At 37.3% G+C, this 21,568-nt stretch overlaps 1 protein-coding gene across 3 annotated transcripts in view; it reads left to right on the top strand.

Moving 5' to 3' along the window:
• NOL8 (nucleolar protein 8) overlaps nucleotides 1-21,568 on the top strand; it is a 36,851-nt gene that overhangs the window by 7,227 nt on the left and 8,056 nt on the right. For all 3 annotated transcript variants that reach the window (XM_028532599.2, XM_028532601.2, XM_036018431.1), the window contains exons 6-12: nucleotides 7,305-7,373; nucleotides 9,087-10,907; nucleotides 12,217-12,330; nucleotides 12,837-12,956; nucleotides 13,231-13,321; nucleotides 16,155-16,293; nucleotides 16,975-17,055. In XM_028532599.2, coding sequence (XP_028388400.1) covers nucleotides 7,305-7,373; nucleotides 9,087-10,907; nucleotides 12,217-12,330; nucleotides 12,837-12,956; nucleotides 13,231-13,321; nucleotides 16,155-16,293; nucleotides 16,975-17,055 — 2,435 coding nt within the window. The remainder of the gene's footprint in view (nucleotides 1-7,304; nucleotides 7,374-9,086; nucleotides 10,908-12,216; nucleotides 12,331-12,836; nucleotides 12,957-13,230; nucleotides 13,322-16,154; nucleotides 16,294-16,974; nucleotides 17,056-21,568) is intronic.

The following is a 21,568-nucleotide window of genomic DNA, read 5'->3' as shown; positions in this document are numbered from 1 at the left end:
TCTCTCTCTCTCTCTTTCTCTCTTCCTTCCCTCTCTAAAGATAAATAAATAAAATCTTTTAAAAAAAAGATTCTCTCCTTATCTTTCATCTTGGGTAATGTAATTATGATGTGCCTTGGTGTGTGCTTCCTTGGGTCCAACTTCTTTGGGACTCTCTGGACTTCCTGGAAATCTTGGAAATCTATTTCCTTTGCCAGATTGGGGAAGTTCTCCTTCATTATGTTCTCAACTAAGCTATCCATTTCTTGCTCTTCCTCTTCTCCTTCTGGCACCCCTGTGATTCAGATGTTAGAACATTTGAAGTTGCCGCAGAGGTTCCGAAGCCTCTCCTCATTGTTTTGAATTCTTGTTTCTTCATTCTGTTCCGGTTGAATGTTTATTTCTTCCTTTTAGTCCTAGCCATTGATTTGAGTCCCAGTTTCTTTCCCATCACTGTTGGTTCCCTATACAATTTCTTGTATTTCACTTTACATAGCCTTTACTTTTCCCTCTATGCAGTGACCATACTGAACCATTTCTGTGAGCATCCTATTTACCAGTGTTTGGAGCTCTGCATCTGACACATTGGCTATCTTTCATTGCTTAGTAGCATTTTTCCTAGAGCTTTGATCTGTTCTTTCATTTGGGCCTTTTTTTTTTTTGGTCTGGGTGCAGCTGTTACCTAGTAAAGAACAGAGACTGAGGTAGCACCAGAGTAGGGCCAACCAGATTGCTGCTTTGTGGTGCTATATGTGGGGGAGGCGTCTGAGACAAAACAGTGCTGCTTGTTCAGCTCTCTGCCAGAGCTTGTGTTGCTGATTCCTGGGTGGGTGGTTTTGTGTATGTTCTGGGACCCTATTGCTATCTCCAGTGAACTCTCCTGTGAGGCTGGGAGTTTCTCCTTCTACTCAACCCCCACAGTTTTTTCTGCCAGAGATTTTGAGGCTTTATTTCCTGGCACTGGATCCCTTGTTTGTCTGTCTCTCTTGCTCCTTAGTTGTCCTTCCTGGTTATCTTCAGGCAAATGTTGGAGTGCCTGGTTTGTGAGCTGTTGCCTTCCCTGCCCCAATCCTCCAGCTGCCGCCTTGCCACAGGTCCTCTCCACCCCAACTGCTTGTCTCCACCCCGCCTACCTATCTGGGTGAATGTTTCTTCTTTTAACTTCTTGGTTGTTGGACTTCCATGCAGTTCAATTTTCTGGCAGTTCTGGGTTTTTTTGTTTTTCAGTTTGTCCTTTTGGTTGTAAGAGGAGGCAAAGAGTATCTACCTATGCCTCTATCTTGGCCGGAACCTATCAGAGGTATTGTTTGCACATATTTTCTCTTATTCCGATGGTTGCCTTTTGTTTTTTGTTTGTTTGTTTGTTTGTTTTTATATTTTTAATTTGATACAGTCCCAATCATTCATTTTTCCATTTACTTTCCTTGCCTTTGGGGTCCAATTCACAAAATCTTTGAGACCAAGATCCATAAGTTCAGTGCCTATGATTTTTTCAGTGTAATTTATTGTTTCAGATGTTATATTTAAGTCTTTATTTAATTTCGAGACTTTTTGTATATGTGGTCAAACAGCAGTCTAGTTTCATTCTTTTGCATGTGGCTTTCCAGTTTTTCCAGTATTACTTATTAAAGAGGCTGTCCTTCATCCAGTATATATTTTTGGTTCCTTTGTGGAAAATTGTTTGCCCATATATGTGTGGGTTAATTTCTGGGCTGTCATTCTATTCCATTGGTCTGCTGTCAGTTTTTTGTGTTTTTTGTTTTTGTTTTTTGCTAGTGCCATGCTATTTTGATGATTATAGTTTCATAAAAGAATTTGAAGCCAGTGAATATGATAACTTCAGCTTTGCTCTTTTTTCTCAGGATTGCTTTTGCTCTTCTGAGTCTTTAGTGTTTTCATAAACATTTGATGATTTTTTTGTTCTCTGTCTTTGTAAATTACCATTGGGACTTTGATGGGGATTGTATTAAATTTGTATGTTGCTTTAATAGGGCAATTTCAACCAGGTTAAACATATTCCACCATTCATGGAATACCTTTAAATATCTTTGTGTTTTCTTCAACTTCTTCACCAATGTTTTGTAGTTATTAGTGAATAGTTCCTTCACTTCCTTTATTAAGTTATTCCTAGGTATTTTTTTCTATTTTTTGTAAATTCAAATGGAATTTTTTTCTTCATTTCTTTTTAATGATATGTCATTGTTAGTATTCAGGAGCATAATGGACTTTTCTACATTGATTTTATATCCTGCAACTACTGTATTTGTATATTGTTTCTAATAGTTGTTTGGCGGCATTTTTAGAGTTATCTATTATGGAATAATGTCATTTGCAAAAAGTGACAGTTTTACACCTCCATTTCCAATTTGGATGCATTTGATGGCATTCTTTTGCCTGATTTCTTTTTCTGGGACTTACAGTACTGCGTTGATTAAGAGTGGTGAGAGTGGACATTCTTGTCTTTTTCTGATCTTACAGGAAAAGCTTTCAGTTTTTCACTATTCAGTGTGAAATTAGCTGAGGATTTTGGCCTTTATTTTATGAAGTACCTTCCTTCTTACCTATTTTATTGAATGTTTTACGCATAAATGGATGTTGTTTTCTTGTCAAATCTTTTTCTGCATCTATGATATAATCATATGATTTGTATCCATCCCTTGTTAATGTGGTATATTACTGGGTCAATTTGCATATGTTGAACCATCCTTAGGCCCCTGAAATGAACCCCACTTGATCATGATGTATACATTATGTTTTTAATGTGCTGTTGTGTTCTGTTTGCTAGTATCTTGTTCAGGATTTTTGCATCTGTATTCATCAGAGATATTGGTCTGTAATTTGTGTATGTGTGTTATCAGTGCCAGCATTGGGCATCAGGGTTATGATGGCCTCATAAAATGTGTTTGGAAGTATTGCTTCTTCCTCAATTTTTTGAAAGAATTTGAAAAGGATAGGTATCAAATCTTTGAATATTTGGTAGAATTCAATAGTGAAGACATCTGGTCCTGGACTTTTATTTTTGGGGAGGGTTTTGATGATTTTCAATGTCCTTAATGTTGATTGGTCTATTTAGATTTTCCAGTCCTTCTTGGTCAGTGTAGGAAGGTTATATTTATTTTTAAGAAATACTCCATTTCTTGTAGGTTATTGTATTTGATGGTGTATAACCTGTAATCCATTGTACTTCTTGATGTCCATTGTAACTTCTTAGTTTTCATTTCTGATTTTGAGTCTTTTCAAATACATATCGTATGTATATTTTTTAAAGAACCAGCTCTTTCTTGCATTAATTTTTTCTATTGTTCTTTTTCTGTATTTTATTTAATTCTGCATGAATTTTTATAATTTCTTTTGTCCTGCTGACTTTAGGTTTTGTTCTTTTTTTTCTATCTCTTTAAGGAGGAATGTTAGGTGGTTTATTTGAGATTTTTCTTATTTATTGAGGTTGCCTGGTAATGCTATACATTTACTTGTTATTACTGCTTTTGCTACATCCCCCAAATTTTGATATGTTGTATTGTCACTTTCATTTGCTTCTATGTAACATTTGATCTGATTTTATTTTTTCTTTGACCCCATTGTTGTTTAGTAGCATGCTATTTAATCTTCACATTTGTAGTTTTTTAAGCTTTTTCCAGTTGATTTACAATTTCAAAGCATTGTGGTCAGTGAATTTGCTCAATATGATTTTAATTTTATTAAATTTTTAAGGCTAGTTCTGTACACCAACATAGGGACTATCCTTGAATATTCCATATGCAGTAGAGAAGAATGTGTTATCTTGTATTTGATGTGGAAGCTCTATAAATATTGATAATGTCTATTTGGTCTAATGTTTCATTTAAGACTAATATTTCCTTGTTGATTTTATTTGTTATTGTTTATGCTATTATAGTTCCCACTATTAATGCTTTATTTTATTTCATTTTAAAGATTTTATATATTTATTTTTACAGAGAGGGGAAAGGAAGGAAAAAGGGATAGAAACATCAGTGTGTGGTTGCCTCTTGAGCACCCCCTACTGGGGGACTTGGTTTGCAACCCAGACATGTGCCCTGACTGGGACTCAAACTGGCGACGCTTTGGTTCGCAGGTCCATGCTCAATCCACTGAGCTGCACCAGCCAGGGCTCATTATAAATGTTTTTGTTTGGATGGTCTGTGTATTACTGTCAATGTGTATTTATGTTCCCTACTATACTTGTATTTTTGTCAGTTTCTCCCTTTCTGTTAATTGCTTTATATATTTAGATGCTCCTAGGTTGGGTGCATATACTGTATTTTGCCATGCAAAATGTGTATTTTTCTGCCCAAATTGCTGAGGGAATAAAGATGTGCATTATATGTGGGTAGAATGATCACATACCATGGGTATAGTAATTGGTATAATCCTGTGTGTAACGTGCACAAAAACATTGTAAATGTTTACACCAGAGCACATTATACATGGTGAAATATAGTATATTGGTGTTACGTCTTCTTGATGTATTGCCTCCTTTATCATTATAAAATGTCCATCATTGTCTCTTGTTACCTTTTTAAATTTTGAAGTCTATTTTGTCTGTTTTAAGTATGGCTACACCAACTTTTCTGGGAATGCAACTTGCTTGGAATATCATATTTCACCCCTTTGCTATGTTTGCCTTTTAGCTGAGGTGTGTCTCTTGAAGGTAGCAATAACCATCTTATCTTTTGTTTTTTGGTAGCTCTGTGTTTTCACTATTTTTTTCCCTTGTGTTGCTGTCTATTATTTTAGCTTGGTTGTATTTTACGATTTTTTCCTCTTTTCTTTATTTTAAATACGTTTATTGATTTTAGAGAGAGAGGAAGAGTTTGGGGTGGGGGGAGAGAGAGAGACAGAAACATCAATTGGTTGCCTCCCCTACATGCCCCAACCTGAAATTGAATCCCCAGCCTTTTGGTCTATGGGATGATACTCCAACCAACTGAGCCACACCAGCCCAGGCTGTTTCTTTTTTCTTATGTTATGTGTCTCAGTTCTAGATTTTTGTTTATTGGTGGTTACTATTAGGTTTATGCAAAAAAAAAAAAAAAAAAGTTTGTACAACAGTTTTTTTTTCTTGTGATTGCACCTCATCTCAATTTACCTGTGCAAGATCAGTCCTTCCCCCATCCCCTTTTATGATTCTGTTGTCACAGATTATCTTCTATGCTGTGTGTCCATTTCCCATTGCAGCACCTATTTATCTTGTTATTCTAAAATGATTTTACCTCCTTTAACCTTTGTTATATTTAAATGTTTAATACCCTATTCTGAACAAGAATTGAAATGTTTTGGTTTTCTCTGTTAATCATCTCACTCAGTTTTATTTGTCTTTGTTTTAGGTAGAAGAGCACCTTTCACCATTTCTTGTAAATGCAGGTCTTATGGGAAATTCCCTCAGCTTCTGTTTGTCTGGAAGAACACTTCTTTTTTATACGTAAAGGATAATTTTGCTAGATGTATTATTCTTGCATGGTGATGTCTCTCTTCACATATTTTGAATATTTGATACCACTCTCTCCAAGTTTATAGAGTTTTTGCTGAAAAATTGGATGATAACTTAATGGAGTTTATTTCATAGGTTACTATCTTTACCCTGGCAACCTCAAGCTTTGTTTCTTTTTTAACAAATTTTTGTCAGCTTTCATGTGCATTTGAGAAGGCCTTTTTGGTTTGAGAAAATTAGGTGGTTTATAAGCTTCTTAGATTGAATGTCCAGTTTTTCCCATTATATAGGAAGTTCTTGTTGATTTTTCTTGTGAATAAGCTCATTGTTCCCTTTTCCCTCTCTTCTGGTCTGTCCATTGCTCTTATATTGTGCTCTCTGTAATGGAATTAGATTATTTTTGTGGAGTTCTTTAAATTTTTTTTTAAAGATTTTATTTTTAGAAAAAGGGGAATGGAGGGAGAAAAAGGGGGAAAGAAACATCAGTGTGCAGTTGCCTGTCACACGCCCCCTAATTGAGGACCTGGCCTGCAACCTAGTTATGTGCCCTGACTGGGAATCAAACTGGCAACCCTTTGGTTCGTAGGCTGGCACTCGATCCTCTGAGCTATACCAGCCAGGGTAATCTTTAAATTATTTTACTCTTGAATCTCTTCTTCCACCTGAGTCATTTCTAGATTTCTATCTTCAGTGTTACTAATTCTTTCCTCCAGCTGGTCTGCTCTATTTTCCAAATTTGCTAATTCATTCTTCATCTCTTTTACTGAGCTTTTCAGCCAGACTGGGACTTTCTTGATCTCTGTGGGTTGGTGTCTCCTCAGTTAGGGAAATCACCCCATATCCTACAAGGAGGTGGGCATTCTTTTTACAACCCAGTCTCCTCAGTCTCAGGGTACCACTCCCATGGTGATATGTAGCATGCTATAGGTCTGCTGGTCTGTGTCTTTCAGTGCCACACTCCTGCAATCGTAAGCTGCCAGCTACACTGCCTTTTCTGATGTTTCAGCTGCCTATACCAGGCTCTGCCATGATAGATGGGTGAGGGGTGGTGAACAGAAATGGCTTCACATGTCTCAGACTTTTCTTTCCATTGGGTTAGGTTGTAATGTATACAGACCTTTTAGTTTTTGAAAATTGCTTTTGCTTTTTCATGATCTGCCAAGTGAGGGTTTTAATACTGGGCAAGCCACAGGAGGATTGGTGGGGAGGGATTGCCATGACTGCTGCTTTCTTTTTCTGGTGTTAACAGCTTGTGGAATACTACAGCCCTTTGCACTGCTTCTCTGCTGTGACCCTGGGCTCAGCTTCAGTGTGTACCTGCCACCCAGGCCCAATTGCTGCCTCTGCCCCTCCATTCTGTCCACTAGTGGTGTCACAGTGGATACCCAACTCTTCCTTGCTGTCGTGTCCATTTTGTCCACAGTGAACACCAGACTGCACCTGCCACTTTTATCTCTGTCCCCAACCCCTCTTCCCCTGCTCACTCTGATATGCCCACCTTCAGATGTCTCAATGCATGGATCCCTCTGAGGTGTTCGTGTCTTAAAGTCCTTTGTTGAATTTTGGCTGTCCAACTTGTTATAACTTTAAGGGGGGGGTCCTCTCATGCTGCCATGCTGCTGGTGTCACTAACAACTGGTATTTTTTGTGAAGCATACTACATGGTTGATATGAGATTGATAGCTACCCCAATTTTCCTTCTTTCTTTTTTCTTCATACGCTCTTTTTGAGAACTCATGTTTCATTATCAGAAAACTAAAACCCAACAGTAATCATGACTGAGTGTGAGTTCAACTTTTTAAAGTTATATTTATAAAAAGTGGTTAATCTTTTTCATTTGTGACATATATAGTAAATACTTTTTTTCTTTTTTAAGAATTGGGTTGTAAGTAAATTTGGAAGAGTCTTACCTGTTCTTCACCTAAAGAATCAACATAAACGTAAAATATCCTTTGCAATTGGGTTTTCAGAGTAATTATTATTTAGTACAGTTTTGGCTAATTGTAAAAGTTTATATCCTACCTTTAGAATTTTCCTGCCCCTGTCAGGAAATCTTGAAATGTTTATTTAAGGGGTTTTTGTTCCCAACTTCTAGCCAAGGTAAGACCTTACTACCTAAAAGAATAGAACAATTAAGAGAATAATTAGATAATGTAATGAGTTCTTATACAACTAATGATACAAATGATGATTGTCAAAGAAGCCTTTTCACTTATTAATTTACAAACCCTTCCTTTCATTTGACATGGATTCAAAGCCATGTCAAAAAAGAGGTAAAGTAGGGCAAAGGAACATGGGACTGTTGTTAAAGAAAGCTTTGGAGATAGTGGAGTAGGTTTCACATTACTAGAAAAGTAATAGGAATGAGTCCAGGAGAGAGGAAAATAGTAGATTAAAACATGTAGACAAGCATGAGAATGGTGGGTAGAGAAATAGTATAGAACCCAGAATGAGCAAATGCAGATGCCTGTTCCCTTGAGGAAATGCAGTCAGATTGTCTTAAGACCTCAAATTCCTAATGTTATGAACTTCTGGGCAAAGGGTATAATTTGTGTATCCTTTAGCTTTTATAGTATGTGTCAGGGAAGCAGAAGCAATTCCAGGTATTTCAAACAGAGAGGATGTAATATATCCAGTGTGTTTTAAATATCCTGGAGGATCTGCAAGCTGAATATCAGGCTGCCCAGAGATCAGTAACCCAAGCAAACAGCTACCTTCTGGAGTTAGAGAAGGAGAAAGGTGTGCCCTCATTGCTTATGGTTACTGTGCCACTGAGGTCACTGAAGCCCTAGCCACAGGTGCTGCTGTTGTCCTCCCTGCCAGTGGCACAAAAATCAGGGAAATAGTGACTCTTTTCTTTCTCTTTACCTTCTGGTTTCCTACCAATGGCAGCCACTAAGAGCAAAGAGGGGGATAATGAAAGGAAGTGGGAAGCTGAGAAACCATGGACACTTTTTCAAAGTGATAACTTAAAGCAACTTATTATTGCCTGTTCATATGTTTTACAAAATCAGCAAATGTCAACAGTCATCACAGCACATTGACACTAACTAGAATCTTTCTGGATAATATTAGCAACAAAACATGCCCTAATAAAGAATTATTACCTTTCTAATAAAGGCCTATAAAACACCCTGCAGAAAGTGAGTAGATGTAAAATGGATGTTATTGAGGGAGGAGAATCAGAGCTAGGACAAGCCAGCATGAAGAAGGCAGAAATACCAAAGTATTTGAGACCCAAGGGCATGCAGTGTCTAGCTGTGCCCCTTTGAGTGCCCCTCTATACTCTGCTTTATGGCAATAGCTCAGTGGGTGGATTTCTCAGGTTTACAGAAAACAGTTTTTGGATCTCTGCATCTGGAATATAATATGAATTCATTTGCTGTAATGTCTATTCAAGTAGATATTCTGCTGATTAATAGTGATGGTGCTTAATTTTACCACCCAATTATTTTCTTCCAGTTATTAGTGATGGTGCTTTGTTTTAACTCTAGATAGAATATTTAATTCCAGAGAATGTGAAGTCACCCAGTGAAGTCCTCATTTTGTTGGGATAGGAAACTGAGAGTAAGATGAAAAAGTATTCCTTTTGTTCCACCAGATTGACAGGTTTTCCTAAAACCTAGTGCCTCTATTTTGTTCCTTGACTTTTGGAAACATTATAAAGTATGATCCATCAAAATACTGCCACAACTTAAAAAAAATAGGGGAGGATTTCACAAGTGCCATTCCTATATCCAGTCTCACTTGGGAGTTGGAAGGAGGGAATGATCCTATGAGTAAGAAACGACAAGGGAAATTTTCTGACTTTCACTGCCCTCCCAGCAAGATAATAAAAGTGCAGGAGGATGAGAGCCCCTCTGCGTCTCTGGCTATGAGATCAAGACACCATAGAGTAATAATGAAGAACCCACACTTAACACTGCAACAGACTGCTCAAGAAATATGTAAGGATCCCATTACTCCTAAGTCACCCCATGTACCTGACTCTGATAGTCAAAAACTTAAAAGAAACAAAAATAGCTTATCTGATGATGATACTGAACTTGAAGATGGATTAAGACTAATGATTGCAAGAGAGGAAAACTTTGGGAGAACTTCATGTTCCTCAGTAAATGAATCTGAAAATGAACCCTTTGAAGTTGTAAGAAATTATTTCAAATCAAATGTTCAAAAACATTGTTCTTTAACAGATTCAGGCATCAAAAATAATGTCTCTCACCTTGATAGTGAAGGTAATGTTGTGAGTAATAATTGTGACTATGATTCAGTAGATACAGATGATGTTGCAATGAAAAAAGTCAGTAAAATCAAAAATAATAGAGAATTTTCACAAATGGAAAAGTCTCTGTATAAGAAAACTTCTTTGAAACATAGAAAAAACTGTGAGCTTTCTGATCATTGTATTAAAGTACAAAAAAGAAAAAACAACATACAACTGGCTGTCAACAATAGAGTTAAGCATCTTAGTTGTAAATGTCTGTCCAAGTCCATTAGCAGTGAGGATGCTGATTGTGTGTCAGAATCAGCGAACTCTGAGGAAGACGAGTATAACGCCATGATGAAAAACTCTCTCCATGTGACTTTTACTTTAGCTGACTTGGGACAGTTGGCTGGCAGTGACCTGAAGGCTCCAAAAGAAGATACTAAGAGTGATGGCTTGGAAACCACCTCTAAGTCTGACAGAGCCTCAGAAAACCACAGGACTTCTGGTAGCCTCCACAGAAGTAAACAGTGTATTTATCCTGAAGAGATTGTGGCTTCCCTTTTAGAAGGAGAAGAGAATACCCCTGGAAAACAGAAATCAAATAAAAACAACTTAAAGCTAAAATTCCAGTCATTCAAGGGAATAGGTTGTCTCTATGGGAAGGAATTCGTGAAAAAATCTATGAAAGAGAATGTTGCCTCTGGCGATACTAGTAAAAATCAGAATTCCTTGAAACTTCAGGATCTCACTAGCATGTCCATGGAAAATATCCCATCAGGAAAGCTGACTCCTTTTCAATGTGCAAAGAAAGCAGATGATCCAAATTATATTCAGCCTCAAAAGAGACAGTTCGTTTTTAAGAGCCAGAATTACAAAGTGGTGTCCCCTAGCAGTTCAGATAAGGGAAGTAGAATTCCTAGTTGTAGTCTGTTGACATTAAAAGATAAGAAATATGTAAGCCTTGGTGCAGAGACTCCCAGGAAAGGCTTTGAGGAAGACTGTTGCCACAGGTCCACAAAAACAGGAAAGGTATCTGAAAAGGGGCCTGACCTGAGCAGCCATGTAGTCCCTGAGAAGTCTCCAGAGGTTTCCTCCAGGATGGACACTCAAGGAAGTGAAACTGACTTCCCACTTTCCGTTGAAAGTTCATCAGATGTTAATGCTAAGGACAAGCAAGCTGAAGATAATCAGAAACGTTTGGCAGCTTTAGAGGCAAGGAAGAAAGCAAAAGAAGTACAAAAGAAACTGGTTCATAATGCCCTGGCAAATTTGGTGAGTATATTTTCAGTCTCTGGTTTAACAAGAACTCTAAAATTGTATCCTTTTCTTTCCATTGAAGGTAGGCATGCCCCTTAAGAGGTCAGTATCTTAGCACCCACCAGTTTCATGTTTTATGTCCTTGAGTTAGAAACTTTTTTTACCATATATTTTTAGTATATCTTCACAGAAGTGAGATTAAACTATTAGGAAAACATTTTTATTTGTTATTTTTTTGTGGGGGGGGTTTTTTGTTTTTTGGGGTTTTTTTGGTTTGGTTTTTTTGTTGTTTTTTTTGTTGTTGTTTTTAGTTTTTTTCGTGGTTCACTCTCTTTTAGAAACTAGGACTGGTATAGTTAAGTAATGTGTCCTAATATGTCTGAAATTACTTCCCAAGTAATTTACTTCCCAGTGACTTGGGATGTAAATCACCTTCCAAGTAATTTATATCTTGCCAAGATTTACTATAATGAGCCTTTATTCTTTCAACAACTTCACTGTAAGTACTACCTTTATAGAATGAGTTCAAGAATCATGGTCCCTGTATCACGTGGTCATTAGCTCATAGTGTGGTGAGCAGAAGGGCAGTTGAGTTCCACAGGCTAAGAGAGAAGTGTGCCTGTGTGCCCTGGACGTGCCTAGGAGGCACCAAGTTGGTCCAGATGATGGTGGTAGGGGATTTTTTCAGCCTGGACTGAGTCTAGTAAGAAGATCAGTATAAACTGGTTAGGCAGAGGTGAAAGGGTAGCAAGGGAAAAGAAAGGTATTTCTGAAGAGGGAGCAATTTATACACAAGGGAATATTTGCAGTCAGTATGACTGAAATATATAGAGTATGAGGTGGAAGAAATGCATCTAGAGAAATAAATATGGGTTGTGAGGAGGCTGCCGAGGTTGGACTTTATTTTTAAGACTGAAAAAACTGAAGAACTTTAAGCAAAGGAATGAAGATTAGTTGTATATATATTGGAACAGAAGTTGACAAACTGCAGCTCACAGGCCATGTAGCCCACAGCCTATGTTGATAGAGCCTCCAAGCTAAGAATGTTTTCTACGTTTCTGAGGCATTTTTTAAAAAGGAATTACAGGACTGAGACCACAGGAGCCTAAAATAGTTACTCTCTGGCCCTTAGCAGAAAAGTTTAGCAGAAAAGTTTGCCAAATTCTGTTTGGGAAAGAACTTTTAGGCCATGATGAACAACAAATTGAATGGGGCAAATCTGGAACCAGGGACAGCTTTTGGGAGGAAGGATGGGAAGTAGACCAGAAAAGGAATGGAGATGAGGGGTTGTCTTAAGATGTGATACCTTTGATGACTGCTCTAGGATGGTCATCCAGAGGACAAGCCAACGCACATCATCTTTGGTTCTGACAGTGAAAGTGAGACAGAGAAGATATCCACTCAGGAGCAAAGCTGTCTGATAGAGAAACCAGTAAAAGTAAGAAATTCAGGGTGCCTTGTGTGGGTATTCCTCTATTTCTGCAGATCTGTTTCTGTCATTTGCATACCAAGACCTCCACACAACTGCCAGGCTCAATATAAAATCCACTGGGAGCCACAGTGAAACTCAAGGCCCCCCAGTCCATCACATACAGGCTACAGGGACCTTGGAGATTGTTTCCCACAGGAGCCTCACCTTCATGTCATCTATACAGTGACATCAATATTAGGGAAACCCTGTTGAACTGTTCACACATATATAACAGCTCTCCCCTTTTCCCTCACACCCCCTTCAGGCTGCATTGGGTGTCTCTGCACTGGTGGCCTGAAAGACCAAGTAGATATCTCTGAGTCAACAGTTTCCATTCTAACTACCATTTGCCCTTTCCTGGGAGATGCATCTGGGTTGTTGGTTCTTAAATGTGAGAGGCAAGATTACATAATAAAGAAAACACTGATTGCCTCAGTTTTTAATAAACACTTCTGTCTTCATCTACATAACAGGAATTCTTGAATAGAGCATCTGGGAAGCTATTTGACAGCGATGAAAAGGAATATGATTCTGAAGATGACAGTAGTAGGTTCAAAATTAAACCTCAGTTTGAGGGTAGAGCTGGAAAAAAGGTCAGTAAAGTTTGAAAATGATAAAACTTGAAATATGATGTTATTTTTCAACATAGTCCTTAAATCTAGGTAAGTTCAGGAAGACCTTGCACTCCTGCGTTTAAAAGTTTATTTTGGGAGTAAATTCTCAGTTACTTGTTCTGACTGCTTCATGGGTGGGTGAGGTTATACAAACAATAACGAATTTCAGGGTGCAGGGAGTACACTTGGAGGGTCTTTTTGAGAAGCAGTTTCTTGAGAATATGGCTATCAATTGTGTATTTTGTCTTTGTAGCTCATGGATTTGCAGTCTCACTTTGGCACTGATGATAGATTTCGCATGGACTCCCGATTTCTAGAAAGTGACACTGAAGAGGAACAGGAAGGTAAATTCCTCATTGTCCAAACAGTGCTGATGTCAGAGTTGGTACACCTTAAGAAGTCATCTAGTCTAGCTCTGTTGATTAACTCGTGGAGAAATTCTTTATCCCAAGACATTGAATTGTGAAGCTTATATACAATGTTTAGCTTACTCAGTACTCCTGGAGTTCATTTGTACATATTAACTTATTTACAAAATTTAAAAGTAGTTGAAGCTGCCAGAAATGACAGGAATAAATACATAGCATCCACCAGAGACATCATCTTCCTCTGTCTTATCTCTGGCATAAGAGGAAATGTGAGGTTCCTGTCTGACGGTAGATTGGAAGGTCCAGGTGAGGCCATGAAAGACAGTTAAGTCACAGTTGACTTTCTAAAAGAGAGTATTCATTTTTATTCCTCTATGTATGCTGGGTTCCAGTCTTTAAAAAGAAATGTGCTATTGAATGCCATTCTACTTAAATTCATCCTAATTTTGGTGTATGTAACAGTGATGATGCTATCAGAAGCATCCAAATTCTACTCTTTTCAACTTCCTTTTGTGTTTTTCATAGCAGCCATTCTAACCTTTCTCTTATCCTTGAGTGAGCTCCCTGCTTCCTTCTGTAATTTCTGAACTTGTTTCTTTATACTGTCTCTTTTTCTTTCCTTCTTGAGTTAATCTAACCTGCATCTTAATCACCCTATTCATACACCCTTCTCACGTGCTCCTTTATCCTTCCATTTTCTTCTAGCTCCTACCCTATTTCTGCAATGAAAGGTGTCATAGATCCAAAAGGCCATTCTTTCACCCCTGCCAGTTTTTGAGTTGTCACTCCCATCTTTTCTTTTTAGTTCTAAACATGAAAAAATAAATTACATCTAATTCAGAACCAGTTTATGTTCTTGTAAATACAGTCTCTGATTTGATGATACCAATTCTTTGAGGTGATTATTATATGTGTTGTACATTTCCAGAAACCAGAATTCAAAGAGTAACTTCTCCAGGGCCAACATCAACTTGTGTTTCAGGAGCTTCTCACTCAGAATCCCTCCCATGTTAAAAACGAATGGAGAGAACATTGGGAATAGCCTACATTTAGAAGCTGCACATAGCCAGGGCGGGTGTGGCTCAGCATATTGAGTGCTGGCCTTCAAATCAAAGGGTCGCTGGTTCAATTCCCAGTCTAGAGCACATGCTAGGGTTGTGGGCCCGGTCCCCAGTGGAGATCATGTGCAAGGGGCAACTACACATTGATGTTTCTTTCCCTCTCTTTCTCCCTCTCTTCCCCTCTCTCTAAAGATAAATAAAAATCTTAAAAAAGAAGCAGCAGCTACACATAGAGGTTACTTTCTTCTGCCACCTTGATCTCCTTACAGGTCTTCTGGTATAGGTTTACTCAAAGCTGAGAATAACCAGTTCGCCAAATGTAGTGGCATTTTCTCCAGCTTTACCATCTTCAGCCTACCTGTAGCATTTGTCACTGTTTACTAACCCTTCTTAAAATCTTCTCTTCCCTTTGCTTCCATTATATCATATCTTCCTGGTTTTCTTATTTTCCTCGTTCCTAATTTTCCCTTTGTCTCTAGATGTAGGCTGTTCCCAAGGTTCTATAAGTTCCTATTGCTTTATCTTCCTTTTGTACATGGGCAATTTCCAATTTTGGGTCATCTTTGATACTGGCTGTTCTACTGAGTGTCAGTTCATCCTTTTCTTGGTGTCTCATGGATATTTCTCACAGGTTTCTGGACCCATGTTAAAATTTAAGTCCCAACTTAAATTTCTCTCAGGTCCTCCAGACCTTTCTGTTGCTGTTGATGGCACTGCCTCTGTGTTTTGGTTTGTTTCTTCCCTACTTTGGAGGTTCAGTTTTTGTGAATTGCAAAGACAGTCTTGCAAGTAAGCACCACAGCCAGCCTGCAGACACCTTGATCCCTGTGTTCTACTTCCTAGTAGTCATTATTAGGTTAAAATTAAAATTGTGATTTTCAAAGTCAAAAGTTGTTGAATATTAATAGTTTCATAAGGTTCAATCTAATGCATTTAAAACTCTTTTGTTTCCTATACCTGCCATGCTCTCCTCCCATCACTTTGTCTTTCCTCCTGATTATATTCCAATTGGTTTCATTTGAACATAATCTATACCTCCTTTGAACCCTCAGAAACTTTGGGGGCACCTTTATAGAGAACTTTTTGAAAAACAGTGTTTTGTTTTAGTTTTTGTTTCTTGGTTTATACCCTGTGAAAAGTTGATAGGGTCTTTAAGGCTTAGACTTACTCTGTACTTCTGTTTGTAATCCAAACTATCTGTTTAACTTTCTTCCCTGATACTTGTCTTTTTCTAGTAGTTGAGAATAACAGCTTATTCTATACACCCAGTGTGTATAGACCTGTGGCTCTCTTACTGCAATATTTATTACTGTATCAAAGGCTGAAGTAACTGTCTACTAACTTATTTTAGGCAGCAAAATTTCCATCTTTCACTTTTAGATTTATATGTAATTTAGATTACATCTTTAGAATGTTAATAAATTCAGTTTGGGATAACTTTAGGTTTGCAATTAGTATTTTTCTCTATACATTTATCAGTCTTTATTTTAAAAACTGTTGCACTTGCCAATGAAATCCAGATTCAGTTTTTTTTTAATTACAAATAAAAATAAGACTTTTTGTTTGCTGGTCATACAACTTCTAGATACATTGGCATTGAGGGTCTTGGAGATAGGCAGATTAGCAAAAAGGTTAAACTTTTCTTCTTTTTATTTTAATATGTTCAGGTGAATGATAAATACTTTGATGATTGGGACTTCTCAAGTTATATTTGCTAAGAGATTGCTAATTGTCTTTTTCCCTCTAAGAGGTAAATGAAAAGAAAACTACTGAGGAAGAAGAGCTTGCTACAGAAAAGTTGAAAGCCCTGAATATTGTGCAGAGTATTTTACGTATCAACTTAAGCAATTCTACAAGCAAAGGATCAGTAGCTGCTAAGAGATTTAAGTATGGTTTATGTCTGTCTCATTCCACCTTATTTTCCTTTGCCATAAATGCCTTCTTGAACTCAGTGTAAAACTAGGCCATTTCAAACCTCCTGAGTTGGGGCACTGGCAGTATGTATGAGACCCTTAAAAATATACCTACCTTTGACCCAGTGATTCAATTTCAAGAAACTAATCTTAAGTTATTTCTATACTTATGTTCTTAGATAGCATAGTAGCATTGTTTCCATTAGTCAAACAGTTGGACAGTGGTTTAAATGGTAGTAAATATATTTATTATAGAAAATTTTAAAAATGTAAGGTGGAGAAACTGATGTTAATAACCCCTGTACACCAGCTTCTATGGTCACCAACATGTGACCAGTTTTCTTTTCTGTATCTTTACGTACTTTCTTCTGCTTTTCCCACTGAAATATTTTATGCAGATCCCAACAGTATATCATTTTATTTGTGTATACTTTACTATGTTTAAAATTATTTTTAACATTAACAAAAAGATCCAGGGAAACTCAAAACTGGATCATTTAAAATCTGAGTATTTCTAATGAGATTTTGATATTGTGTAGCTTTGTCTTGCTCAAAAATTGGAATAGCTCCAGTGTTGAATTACAGTTTGCTATTAACTTTTTGTATTAGTGTTCTGATTTATCTCTTCTAACTTACCACTTTTTTTTTTACATAGGGACATCATACACTATGATCCAACAAGACACGACCATGCCACTTATGAAAAAAAGAGAGATGATAATCAACCAAAAGAAAGGTAAATCAAGCCACTTCTTTCAGTAGCAGGATCGTATGAATTAATCTTATTTCAGGTAATGAAGAAAGTAGATAGTAACTAGTATCCCATCCATTGGTCTCCACTGTATTTAGTTTAAGAGCAGAGGAGGAAAAAATTAGTGTGGAAGTAGTGGATATGGTAGAGAGAGCCATACCTTTGAGATTCCGACAAAGAAATCTCATACATGTAAATGATGATAATGTGTTCCCACTCTAGTATGGTGCCTTGTATGAGTTTCTTACAGCTGCTGTGCAAGATTACCACAAACTTGGTAGCTTAAAATCAAAAAAATTATATTTTCACAGTTCAGAGGCTAGGATTCTGAAATCAAGGGCATTGGGAGGCCTGCTTTTCTTCTGGAGATTCAGGGTAAAAATCCATTTCACATCACTCTCAGCTTGACTGGTGACTGCCAGCAATTCTTGGTATTCCTTGGCTTATGGCTACTTACTTCGATCTTTGCTTCCATCTTCACATGGAGATGTGAAGATCTCTTTTCTGTGTTTGTGTTATCTTACGTCTATTACAGGAACACTTGTGATTGCATTCAGGGCCTACCTGGATAATCCTGGGTAATCTCTTTGTTACTAGGTCCTAACCACTCCACAAAGACACTTTTTCCAAATAAGGTAACATTTACAGGTTCTAGGAATTTGGGCCTAGACATAAATCTTTGGGGGGCATCCATTCAATCCACTACTTGACTGTGGTAGGAGCTTCTATTTCTTATAGATAAGCTGTCAGTTTGATAAATATGCCAAATATATGAACAAACAGTAATGTGACCTGACTTAATTCTTTCATTTTTCCATTGTTACAATCACTAAACATATGTGATACCCTGAATTAGATCCTGGAACAAAAAAAGACATTTGCGGAGAAACTGGTAAAATGAAAATAAAGTTTGTGTTTAGTTGATAGTAATGTAACCGTGTTAATCTTGTAGTTTTGAGAATTGTATCACATTTATGTAAGATTCTACCATGAGAGGAAACCAGGTGAAGTTTATTTAGGAATGCTGTACTTTCTTTGCAACTTTTTTGTAAATCTAAAATTATTCTAAAATTAAAGGTTTCTTTTGAAAAGGATCACATCCGACCAAAGTAGAACTAGCATAAATATTCCCTGCAGTATAAAAATGTTTTATGTTATTTATGATAATTCACGTTGGTACATAAGAGGTGTCTCGTATAATATATTAGTTTTATTTACATCTGGGGTGTATTTGTTATCTATTGCTGCATAACAAGTTGTCCATAACTTAGCATGTTAAAACCACAAACATTTATTTAAAACCACAATATCTACCCTCTAGCTACAAATTGTTTACATTCCTACCACATATATAATTCTCACTTTTACCCAAGACTCCCCAGAAGACTCAGCTCTTTACCGTATTAGTTCAGAATCCAGGATGTTGTCATCTAAATCAGATCTAGGTGCAGATGAGGCTTATCTGTTGTTGTTCTTTGAATACAAAACCTTGAGTACAGTCTTTTTTTTTTTTTTAAGATTTTATTTATTTATTTTGGGAGAGAGGGGAAGGAAGGGAGAGAAACATCAGTTGGTTTTCTCTGGGATGCCCCCAGTTGGGGACCTGGCTCACAACCCAAACATGTGCCCTGACTGGGAATCAAACCAGCAATTTTTCAGTTCACAGGCCAGCACTCAATCCACTGAGGCACACCAGCCAGGGCAAATGCAGTCTTTTCAATTAGAAGACCTATGAATGTGATGTGGTGGTACAGGCATAGACTAACCAATGTAAGCACTACTACCCAACGGAGGCAAACAGAAGACACAAAAGGGTCACTGGTTTATAGGAGTTCTGAAATAAATCTAGATAGCCAAATGTTGTGAGATCTTTTGTTAAAACTGAGGGTCTAAGACTAATTCTCCATAGTTCTTGACCCTGCCTTTTAGGTCATCTTGTTTTTTTAATACATATGTTTGCAGCTCAGTGATTGTCTCATTTGGCTTTGGACTTTTAGGAATATGGGAGTTTGAAAGCCTGTTCATTGTGGAATGTCTTCGTATTTATCAGTCCAAGCTAGGTGTGTTTCTATTAATATTGATATAAGTCTCTTTAAATATTTGTGAATACCTTGTGAATATTCTTGGGGTTTATTCTATTAGACAAAGCCACACCAGAAATCATTTTGAGATCAGCCTGTCTTACTGTGAGCTTCTGCCAAGATACATCAACTTTAAACTCCTTACAAGCCTTATTGTTTGAACAATTGTTGTCTCTTACCTATGTGTTAATGTCTTAACAGAGGATTTCTATACATAGATTGGAGTATACAGATTTTCTGCAAAAGGTCAGATAGTAAAGCATTTGGCTTTACAGGCAAGGTGGTCTGCTATAATGACTCCACTTGGCCTTTGTAGCCAATGAGGGAGCCTGTGTTCCAATAAAACTATGAGTAGGACACTGATGTTTTTGTTACATATAGTGATTTGTGAATGTAATGAAATAATCTTTTACTTTTCCCCCCAACTATTTAAACTATAAAAATATTCTTAATTTGTGGTGCATACATAAATATGTAGCAGCCTGGATTTGGCCCATTTGCCAACATCTGCTTTCGACCATATTTTTCTGAGAGTCTAAGATTTGATCTTTTCTTAGAACCCATTTATTAAATTTTATGCCATTCGTCTTCTGCGGATTAGGAGTCTTCTAAACCATGAGATTCTGACTCCTTATAATTTTTTTTTCCCTCTGGTTTTATTGTCTCTGGTCACATTTTATGATAAGCAGCAAGAAAAACAACAGCAAGTACCTTCATCACCTTCCTGGACATCTCCTTAGTTAGATCACTTGTTGATTAGTCCCATTTTCTGATTTCCACTGTAATAAAGATGACAGTGTGGCTAAACTTTCTGTTGCTACTTAGCAAAGATCCCCTTTCCTTCAGTTTCCAGTAGCATCACCTCATTTTTCTGCAAGCCCTCCTTACTGCGTGCTCCTCAATGGCCATGCAGTTTCTACTAACAGTTTCTTCAAGGATCTTTATGCTTTTGCTAACACTTCACTGAACTTCTAGTTTTTGCCTATTGCTTAGCAGTGTTGCTTGGCACTCCTACTTTTTATGTTTATGTTACAGCAGCACCCCACTTCTTGGTCACCAAACCTGTATGAATTATGTATTGTTGTATTAAAAATTACCCCAAAATGCAACAGCTTGAAACTCAAACAATTTATTAGGTTCCAGTTTCTCTAGGACAGGAATTTGGGAGTGCTTCTAGGTAGTTCTAGTTCAGGGGGTCTCAAAAGGTTTCAGTCAAGATATAAACTAGGGCCCTAGCTAGTGTAGCTCAGTGGATTGAGTGCGGGCCTGTGAGCCAAAGCCTTGCTGGTTCCATTCCTAGTCAGGGCACACGCCTGGGTTGCGGGCCAGGTCCCCAGTGGGGGCTGTGTGAGGGGCAACCACACGTTGATGTTTCTCTCTCTCTTTCTCCTTCCCTTCCCCTATAAATAAATAAATAAATAAATAAATAAATTAAATAAATAAGTTTTTTAAAAAGATGTAAATTAGGGTTATAGTATCTGAAGGTTTGAGATCTGTTTACAAGATGGATCAGGCACAGGGTCATTGGCAGTAAACTTCAGTTCCTTACCTCATTGGCCTCTCCACTTGGCTGTTTGAGTACTCTTTCAACATGGCAGCTGCTTCCCCCCAAAGCCAGTGATCTAGGAAAGGGAAAAAGCATGGAGAAAACCAAACTTCATTCTATGACCCTAGTGTCAGTCGTTATACACCATCACATCTGCCTTATTCTATTGGTTAAAGAAATTGAATCCAGCCCACACTCAAGGAATGGGGTAATACATCTTACCCCTTAGAGAGGGAAGTATCAAAGGATCTTTGGACCACTTTAAAACCACTACTACATGGCTCAATGTTAGTCACTTGGAACTGTCCAAAGGACCCCATTTTTTATACACTTTGCTTTCATAGGACGCACAGCTGTCTTAAACCATATCTAGGTTGGAAATATTAAAAATCTCGTACTGTGAGATAGTCTCCATCACTTAGATGATCACTTAAGACATCTTGTTCACTTACTATTTAATACAGTTAAAATTCTAGCATGATACATGGAGTCAACTCTAATAGTAAAATGGATTTTAATCTTTTATTAACTAAAAATTTGATATTGCAAACTGCCATGTAACTCTATCAAAGATCAAAGAGAAAAGCATTTTTCCTAAATATAGAGCAGATTTATAGTAGTATAAAAATTTCATTGCAAAACTAGACAGCATATTTATAATTCATTTTTAAAGCAGAATTATAACTAAAGCCTTTTCTGCCAGTTTTATAAAATCATCAGAATTTTAGAACTTTGGAATGTTTTAGATTGATTTATCATGTTCATTTTGCAGGTGACAAAACTGAGGTGCATTGGGGTTAAGTAAATTTTTTTACTCCAAGCTGGTATCTCAGGTTTAGTTTCTGAATTGTTCAGAGGATAAGAAATAGCA

Source organism: Phyllostomus discolor, chromosome 2 (assembly GCF_004126475.2).
Source record: "Phyllostomus discolor isolate MPI-MPIP mPhyDis1 chromosome 2, mPhyDis1.pri.v3, whole genome shotgun sequence".
NCBI lineage: Eukaryota > Metazoa > Chordata > Mammalia > Chiroptera > Phyllostomidae > Phyllostomus > Phyllostomus discolor.
The sequence above is the reverse complement of the archived record's forward strand: the minus strand, read 5'-3'. Positions and strand labels throughout refer to the sequence as shown.